The sequence below is a fragment of the Doryrhamphus excisus genome, linkage group LG17, assembly GCF_037039965.1.
Source record: "Doryrhamphus excisus strain RoL-2023G ecotype Guam linkage group LG17, RoL_Dexc_Guam_v1.1, whole genome shotgun sequence".
Lineage (NCBI taxonomy): Eukaryota > Metazoa > Chordata > Actinopteri > Syngnathiformes > Syngnathidae > Doryrhamphus > Doryrhamphus excisus.
Genome location: NC_136373.1, coordinates 4,533,190 through 4,541,949, shown reverse-complemented (window position 1 = coordinate 4,541,949; position 8,760 = coordinate 4,533,190). Strand labels below are relative to the sequence as shown.

The 8,760-nt window shown below is 43.7% G+C and overlaps 1 protein-coding gene across 5 annotated transcripts; it reads right to left on the bottom strand.

Moving 5' to 3' along the window:
• Positions 1-340: 340 nt before the first annotated feature.
• Positions 341-8,164, bottom strand: ampd1 (adenosine monophosphate deaminase 1 (isoform M)). 5 transcript variants are annotated; one of them, XM_058084090.2, is made up of 15 exons: positions 7,956-8,164; positions 6,201-6,366; positions 5,827-5,941; positions 5,540-5,705; positions 5,227-5,446; positions 3,761-3,890; positions 3,497-3,691; positions 3,210-3,341; positions 2,969-3,132; positions 2,753-2,879; positions 1,462-1,625; positions 1,256-1,376; positions 998-1,171; positions 815-925; positions 341-708 (listed from the first exon to the last, which is right to left on the bottom strand). In XM_058084090.2, exons 1-15 carry the CDS (start codon positions 7,975-7,977, stop codon positions 553-555), a joined length of 2,163 nt encoding a protein of 720 aa, XP_057940073.2. In that variant the 5' UTR covers positions 7,978-8,164; the 3' UTR covers positions 341-552. The 5 variants fall into 5 exon arrangements, with proteins under 5 accessions (XP_057940073.2, XP_078653750.1, XP_057940078.2 ...); XM_078797624.1 differs by lacking the exon at positions 7,956-8,164 and adding an exon at positions 7,145-7,248; XM_058084095.2 differs by lacking the exon at positions 7,956-8,164 and adding an exon at positions 6,934-6,943.
• Positions 8,165-8,760: the final 596 nt, after the last annotated feature.

Sequence of the window (8,760 nt, the reverse complement as noted above, 5' to 3'; positions counted from 1 at the left end):
TGCCGTAACTCAACTACTAATACTAAGTGGCTGATAAACAACCAGTAAACATAACATTTATTTCCAAATGCCCGCAAGGCATGCTGGGTCGGCCAGCTTCAACAACAATATGAACTAAGAACAATAAAAAAATGATATCAACATGTTGTTTACTTTTTAATTTAACATATTTTGCCATCAAACATGGCATGTGATGGAAATATATACAATAAGTGTTATTTTGGAGTGGGTATTGTGCATAGATATTTGTATGCCAACATGGTAAAGTAGGTAGGTTGCAAAATGTATTTGGTGTATAAACAAGAAAGCATGTAAACAAAGTTGCTGAGTCGACATTGTGAGATCCTATTTGTTGCTTTATTATCCTGCTTTAATCATCCATGCTCCGAAACAGTTGTTTTTCCTCATTTTAATGCACTTCCATTCTTGTACGTGATGCTCCTCCATAATGAAGATCACACTACACGGTCATCAACACAGTCTCCAAATGAAAACAACATCAGCGTCTCAAAAATGGCATTCAATTCCACTTGTGTGTGTGTACGTTACTTTTTATTCAGACTTCAGGCCCTCCTTGATGAGGTTGAGTTCGTAGCACAGTGTCTCAAAGCGGTACGCCATACGGATCTGGGCCACGTTGGTCTTACGGATGTCATTGCCCTCGGGACCCTCCTTCAGGTAGTGCTGACCCAGGAAGTGAGTCTTCTCCTGGGAACGCACGCACAACAATAGCAGAATATGGAATCACGACATTGGCTCGGGTAAATAGTAGGTAAGTCGACCAAGCTGCTGTGGAGGTAGTCTCGATTGCTACCTCGTGAGACATTGCGCTCTGCAGCACACTGCTCCTGGAGATCTCACACATGTCGCAGGTACTCAGCTTGAACACCTGAGCGGCGATGGCGTACTCCTCCATCAGAGGCTCCTGTAGGTACAAAGAAACAACAACAATGTGGTTTTGGATGCAAGCTGGTTCATGATGTTGTGGTAGAAAGACCTTGGTGTAGTGGAACTGCATGGGGTCGTCAGTGGACAGAGAGACCACCAGGCCTTTCTTGTGGAACTCTAGCAGTGGGTTTTTGGCGTACTCCAGGAATAGACTGTTGTTGCTCAGGGGAGACATAGCAATGGGGATCTGGGTCAGGAAGTACAGGTACTGCAGCACTGGACTCTGGTGGTATTAAAATACAACATTTAATGCAAATACTGTATTTATATGGTATTGTCTTCTATTCGAGTGGACGTAGAGCGTGACCTTTTTCAGGTTGAGGCCGTGAGAGATGTTATCGGCCGTCATGAAGGCAGCCAGCAGGTGAGTGATGGCGCCTGCTTCACCGCAGTGAGGCCGGAACGTGAACGTGTTCATCCCCCGCTGTCTGAAAACAACACAAAAACACACTAAGTCAACGTAAAGAAAAACATCAAACGTACATCGAGAGTAATCCTTTTTCACCGACTGACCTCCTCAGCTGGTTGAGCACAGCGATGTTGGCGTACATGTAGTAGATGTAGTAAGTGTAGGACGGGTTCTTCACGATGTCCCATTCCTCTGGTTTGGGGCTCTTTGTGGAGAACATGTGACCACTGTGCTTGGACTCGTCATCCACACTATCAAAACCTGTCACCTGTCACAAATATAGCATAGGAATTATACATGTTAATGCTGTTTTTTTCACAAAAAAATATATGCTCATTTATCAGCGTGATATCAGCATAAAAATGATATCATTCACATTTTTTTCCCCGATCATAAAAACTATATTTTAAAAAATGCTGTATACAACTCACACTGGCGATATGTCATGTTACAGATATCGGTATCGGCTGATATCAGTATGGGAAATATCGGATTTCGGGAAAAAAAAGCCGATATCGGACATCCGTACTCATAACATTACCAATTTTCAGGTTAATTGGGAGGGCTGCACGGCGGACAAGTGGTTAGTGTGCAGAACTCACAGCTAGGAGACCCGAGTTCAATTCCACCCTCGGCCATCTTTGTGTGGAGTTTGCATGTTCTCCCCGTGCATGCGTTGGGTTTTCTCCGAGTACTCCGGTTTCCTCCCACATTCCAAAAACATGCTAGGTTAATTAGCGACCGTAGGTATGAATGTGAGTGTGAATGGTTGTTTGTCTATATGTAGACAGCTTGACAGTGACTGAGGTGAGTCCAAGGAAATACAGCTAGAATAGGTGCAGATTCTGGAAGATCTAGAACGTCTTCTGTAGCTGCTCTATAGGAGTCCACAATTCAATCCAAAGGGTCAAAAAATGAGCATAATAGGTCCCGTTTAATATAATAATCATAATCATTATAGCTGCACGGCGGTCAAGTGGTTAGTGCACAGACCTCACAGCTAGGAGACCCGCGTTCAATTCAACCCTCGGCTATCTCTGTGTGGCGTTTGCATGTTCTCCCCGTGCATGCGTGGGTTTTCTTCGGGTACTCCGGTTTCCTCCTACATTCCAAAAACATGCTAGGTTTATTGGCGACTCCAAATTGTCCATAGGTATGAATGTGAGTGTGAATGGTTGTTTGTCTATATGTGCCCTGTGATTGGCTGGACACCAGTCCAGGGTGTACCCCGGACTGGTCCAGACCGAAAACCGGAGTACCCGGAGAAAACCCCAAAAAAAAGAAATATGATTGAAAATCATAATTCAGCTTGTCTACATGGACAATAACATATGTTGTCACTAACAAGTATTATTTAGTCCACTTCTATTTTTTTTTTAAAACTTTCTCGCTCACATGCTTAAGGAAGATGCTGAGATCCGGGTTGGACTTTGGGTCGATTGTGGCCTTGAAGACAGGGAGGAAAATATTCTCCAGCATCTTTCCAAAGTGAGGCACAAAGTTCCTGCCTCTGAAGATGTCACTAAAGACAAAAGAAGGGCAAAAACACCATCATTAATTATACAATATATATATATATAATACATACAAATATGTAAGTAGAGGACTGACTAGATCCTGGGGACTTGGATCATCCACTTGAGGTGTGGGGAGTAGACTCTGTGCTTGACAAACCAGCCGGAGAGTTTGTCCCACTCGGCAGCCGTGCAGCCGTAGATGGAGAGACGAGGCTCGGCGTACTGGTACTTAGCGTCCTCCAGGTCACTGGCTACTTCCTGGTTGGTTTTAAAAATCAGTCAGTCTCTATTGAGGGGGAAAAGTAGTTGACCGACAAAGGAGACAAATCAGTGACCTTAATGATGGTGGCAAAGTACTCTCCATTGATGTGGTTCTCGGTCTTCAAGTAGAGGTCACGGAGCTCGCTCGCTCCCACCGGGTTGTACTTAGCGTTGAACTTGTCGAAACGCTGGAACGTTTGTCTGCCCTGTAACCGGGAACAGAAATAATGTTGGGAAATGTTTTTCTTGTCAGCTGGGATAGGCTCCAGCCTACCCGCGACCCCAGTGAGGATAAGCAGGATGCATCAACAACCTTTCTAACAACCATTTGTGGCTTTGTTAGCAACAGTTAGCAACGTACGGCGTGCACGTCCAGCGAGTCCACGGTGAGGTCGTAAGGATGCAGGTGGAGAGACTCGAAAAGCTCCTTCATGGTGACCTCGCGTCCGTTGAGGTTGTGGACCACGCGGTCGGCGTCCACGCGGTATGACTTTTTGATGAAGCGCAGAAGATGTTTCTGGTTCATGCAGGCCGCAGCGTGGATGTGAGTGTCCACCTGATGGATAGAAAAAAATAAGGAGGAGCCTCCATAAGGAGCAAACGGTAGAGGCCGTAATTGGGCTACCTTCCTGCAGTTGTAGAAGTCCCTGTGGGGGTTCTTCTTGAGCTCCTTCATCTCCTCCATCTCATTCAGCATCTCGTGCACATTGAACTTGGACATGAGGAACTTCAGACGGCGGTGAGTGTACGTCTTACTGCAAAAAACGTCAAAAACTGAACTCGCTAATGGGACCAACCACAGCGCAGTGGGCGTGTCTGGGGGGCGGGCCCTGGGTGGAATACATTAAAACAGGAATAGCTGCCGATAGCTTTTAGATTCTGGAAGAACTATAAAGAAGAACTATGGAATTTATATAAAGTTTTTTGTGCTGGTTATTGTGTGTAGCTGCTCTATAGGAGTCCACAACTCAATACAAAGGGCCAAAAAATTAGCATCAAAGGTCCCCTTTAAAATGATCTGAGATTAAAGTTGTAAATGTACAATTTTATTCTTGTAAATAAAGTTGTAAGTTTGTAACTTTATTTTATTCGTCCCTTTATATTGAGTTGTGTACTCCTATAGAGCAGCTACACACAATAACCAACACTATCTAGAACTAAATCCTGAGCTGTGTTCACACTTGACCAATTAAACCATATTAGTGGACCGAAAGTGCTGACGCAACCGTGTTGCGTTCACAAGTGTTCTAGATCTTCCAGAATCTGCACCTGTTCACACTTGACATCTGGAATAGGTGCAGATTCTGGAAGATCTAGAACACTTGTGAACGCAACACATTTTATTCTTGTAAATAAAGTCGTAAGTTTGTAACTTTATTTTATTCGTCCCTTTATATTGAGTTGTGTACTCCTATAGAGCAGCTACACACAATAACCAACACAATCTAGAACTAGATCCTGAGCTGTGTTCACACTTGACCAATTAAACCATATTAGTGGACCGAAAGTGCTAACGCAACCATGTTGCATTCACAAGTGTTCTAGATCTTCCAGAATCTGCACCTGTTCACACTTGACATCTGGAATAGGTGCAGATTCTGGAAGATCTAGAACACTTGTGAACGCAACACATTTTATTCTTGTAAATAAAGTCGTAAGTTTGTAACTTTATTTTATTCGTCCCTTTGTAATGAGTTGTGTACTCCTATAGAGCAGCTACACACAATAACCAACACAATCTAGAACTAGATCCTGAGCTGTGTTCACACTTGACCAATTAAACCATATTAGTGGACCAAAAGTGCTGACGCAACCGTGTTGCGTTCACAAGTGTTCTAGATCTTCCAGAATCTGCACCTATTCCAGATGTATTTCCTTGGTCATTTTTAATTAACATCTGTATACGTCCCACTCCATGCCAACATGGTGAAATTGTCACAGCACAGCAGAGCCGGGTAGTGCAGGTCTACAGTTCGTATTCGGGAACGCCCATATAAGGACTTCTTGTCAAATTCTGACTTATTGATGCAGTCATAAATGAGGATATTTTGTAATAATGACTGATGATGGCAAAGAAAGGTGCAGCCTCACGTGGGTCCCTGTGCGATGAGCGCAATGAGGAAGTTCATGTCGTCGATGAAGCTGTTGTAGTCAGGACAGGGGATGTCTCTCGGCTGATGGTTGTCGGCGGCGGCGTCATTGTCGTACACGTAGATCAAGCCCTCTTTCATGCGAGCAACGTAACCCAGATTCTCCGGAAGGTTAGCGGTGTCAAATGGGTCATCGCCGTCCTTCTGAGGCGGAGTGAATACTAAATAAAAAAATATATATACACAGTACAGTAATGGTAAAAGCATTGACCATATGGAATAATATGCAAAGTTCTTTTTGAACGTTTCCTGACCTGGCTGCACCTGGTCCTCCACCTTGAAGGTCTCGCCCTCGATGTCACGCAGGTACTGAGAGGCAGTGCGTGGGAAGCGCTGGTAGGCCAACCTCATGTACTTCTCTCTGATGGTCAAAGCGCGGTAGATACCTTTGCAGGACAGCTCAAAGTCGTCCATAGTAACCTGGAGAGAAGATTGACAAGGAGGGAGGGAGCCATAATGGAAAGTACGTGGATTTATTTTAACATATATACATTTTTTTTTTTTTATTTTGATTGACTAGCAGAATTTTGCATGGGTGTACCCCTGAGGCGTAGTCTCCAATGATGGCCACTCTCTGGAAGTCTGGTACTTCCAGGTAGGTGGGCGTGTCCACCTCCACAACAGGGGCAGCAGCCATGGTGCGACAGCGCCTCTTGCTGGGGAGAAAGGGTATATACACTTTTAAACGTTTTCATACAGACATCCGTTATCGTCATTAGGGTCACGGGGTACGCCAGAGCCTATACCAGGTGACCTCAGGAGGCAGGCGGGGTACATATAGACTTTGTTTTGAGGACATACCTAATTGTCCAGTAATATTATGACAAAAGTAATGTATGTTATTCTTGTAATATTACTTTATATTGAAATGCATACAACTTCATGACTATACAAACCAATGCAATACAAACTGACCGCTTCTCAATGTCGTCGTCAGCCTGCAGATGGTGCGCCATCTCGTGGTGGATGATGGGACAGTCCTCAGCCACGTCAAAGACGGAGATTTCATCGCGGATGTCTTCACCTTTGGTCTCGGATGCAAAGACCTGCTCGGCGAAGGCCCGCATCTTCTCATCGGTCTCTGGCGTACAAAAATAGTCATTACTGACACCGGAAATAGCAGTCCTGTGTCACGTCATGCAGCACTAAAAAGACGACTTGGCAATCCAAAATGCTGATGGACAAGGACACAAATAGATGTCTAGCTAGCAGAGACATGAAGAGATGGGACAATGCACACCATGATGGCCTCATAGCAGTCTCACAAAGTTTCACTATGTCCTACATGCACCTACTGACTACTGGAAGACAACCATTCCACTATCATTACTCGGACTATGTTCTCTCAGCTCACCCTCCATACTTACTATGCTGGCCTGATCATGACCACCAACAGAAGCATCGCCCAGAAAAGAAAATGTGTTACAACACAAAAATATACATGTTATATACTTAGAGTGTGACATTATGACTGAGAAATAAATGACTAAATAATCATATAAACAAGTAAAATGGCCTTTTTAGGCCAAATATAAGGCTTGGTTGCTTGAAGACGTCGACACTGGTGGTTTAGCTAGTGGGCGTGGCTGACATGCTAATGGTTGATACGTCGTAGTTTCGTTTTAGAATTGGTTGGAATTGTTAGTACCTTTACTTGCAATGACTGTGAAATAAAATAAAGGATTAAATAATCATATAAACGAGTAAAACAGCATTTTTAGGCCAAATATATAAGGCTTGGTTGCTTGAAGACGTCGACAGTGGTGGTTTAGCTAGTGGGCGTGGCTGACATGCTAATGATTGATGCGTCGTAGTTTCGTTTTAGAATTAGTTGGAATTGTTAGAATTGTTGCTAGTACCTTTACTTGCAATGACTGAGAAATAAAGCATTAAATAATCATATAAACGAGTAAAACAGCCTTTTTAGGCCAATATAACGCTTGGTTGCTTGAAGACGTTTACAGTGGCGGTTTAGCTAATGGGCGTGGCTGATATGCTAGTGGGCGTGGCTGACATGTGTCAAGACGGCCATTGGCCTTTGGGGCAGTTATGACAAAATCAAAGTAATGCTGTTGGTCTGCGTTGATGCTTCGTAGTTTTGTTTTAGAATTAGTTGAAATTGTTGCTAGTACCTTTACTTCCAATGACTGGGAAATAAATTATTAAATATTCGTATAAATGAGTAAAACAGTTTTTTTTAGGTCAATCAAGTGTTGGTTGCTTGAAGACGTCTCCAGCGGTTTAGCTAGTGGGCGTGGCTGATATGCTAGTGGGCGTGGCTGACATGTGTCAAGACAGCCATTGTCCTTTGGGGCAGTTATGACAAAATCAAAGTAATGTTGTTGATCTGTGTTGATGCTTTGTAGTTTCGTTTTAGAATTGGTTGGAATTGTTTGTTGACATATATATTTGTATACAGTATATAAATATATGTGGAGACACTTACATTGTTAAAATATGACGCGGTCTTCTAAAGTTAGAACGTTTGCTATGTGACCCGTTGATAACATACAATGCAGCAGAGTCATGACCCCTGACATAAGCATTTAAACCATTAGAGGGAGCTTTCATTTTTTTGACCCCGCCCCCTCCAAAAGTCAACACAGTAACCTTAAAATATCACATTCAACTTTTTCCTGTTTTGTGTGGGTTCATGCTGGCCACACTCACCCTGTACCAGAAGCTTCGGCATGGTTGACTTCGGCTTGGCGCACGCCTCTCCCTGGGGTGAAATGAGCGTGTTAGATGTTGGCGGTGGTCGGTGGAGTGAAGGACCACTGCTGCCTGGTGGGAGTGTGCAATGCCAAGTGCTGGGTCACGGCAATATGAAGCTCCTGTCAGCCCTCTCCTGCAGAAGGCGCGCTGGTAACCGGACCCCCCCTCACACTAAAATGTGTTCCTCTGCAAGACACCCCCCCATCCCCTGACTCTACACTCAAGTCTTTACACACACATCACAAGCGTGTACCTCTATTTTAGGTCACAAAGTGACATGCAAAAGCCTTGAGGGGAGAAAATCATCGCATTTCTTTCAACTTGTGGCTTTGTACATCGTACCTGATCAGTTTAAAGGGGGAAAAACAAAACAATTACAAAAATGTAATGACCAAAAATATAAATTATGATATACAATGGTATGAAAAAGTTGGGCACACTTGATAATTTAAGATTTTCCTTTATAAGTCACTAGTTATGGAGATCAATTTCAATTAAATATGTCATATAGCGGCTGCACGGTGGTCAAGTGGTTAGCGCACAGACCTCACAGCTAGGAGACCCGAGTTTAATTCCACCCTTTGCCATCTCTGTGTGGAGTTGGCATGTTCTCCCCATTTTTCTCCGGGAACTCCGGTTTCCTCCCACATTCCAAAAACATGCTAGGTTAATTGGCGACTCCAAATTGTCCATAGGTATGAATGTGAGTGTGAATGGTTGTTTGTCTATATGTGCTCTGTGATTGGCTAGCCACCAGTCC

Excerpts from the sequence above, each read along its gene's own strand:
- ampd1 (XM_078797624.1), bottom strand. The coding sequence starts at position 7,175 with ATGCTTTATTTCTCAGTCATTGCAAGTAAAG. Across the intron at positions 5,447-5,539 it reads GGAGGACCAGGTGCAGCCAG|TATTCACTCCGCCTCAGAAG; the intron begins GTCAGGAAACGT and ends TTTTTTATTTAG. Across the intron at positions 3,891-5,226 it reads CTCATCGCACAGGGACCCAC|TAAGACGTACACTCACCGCC; the intron begins GTGAGGCTGCAC and ends CGTTTTTTGCAG.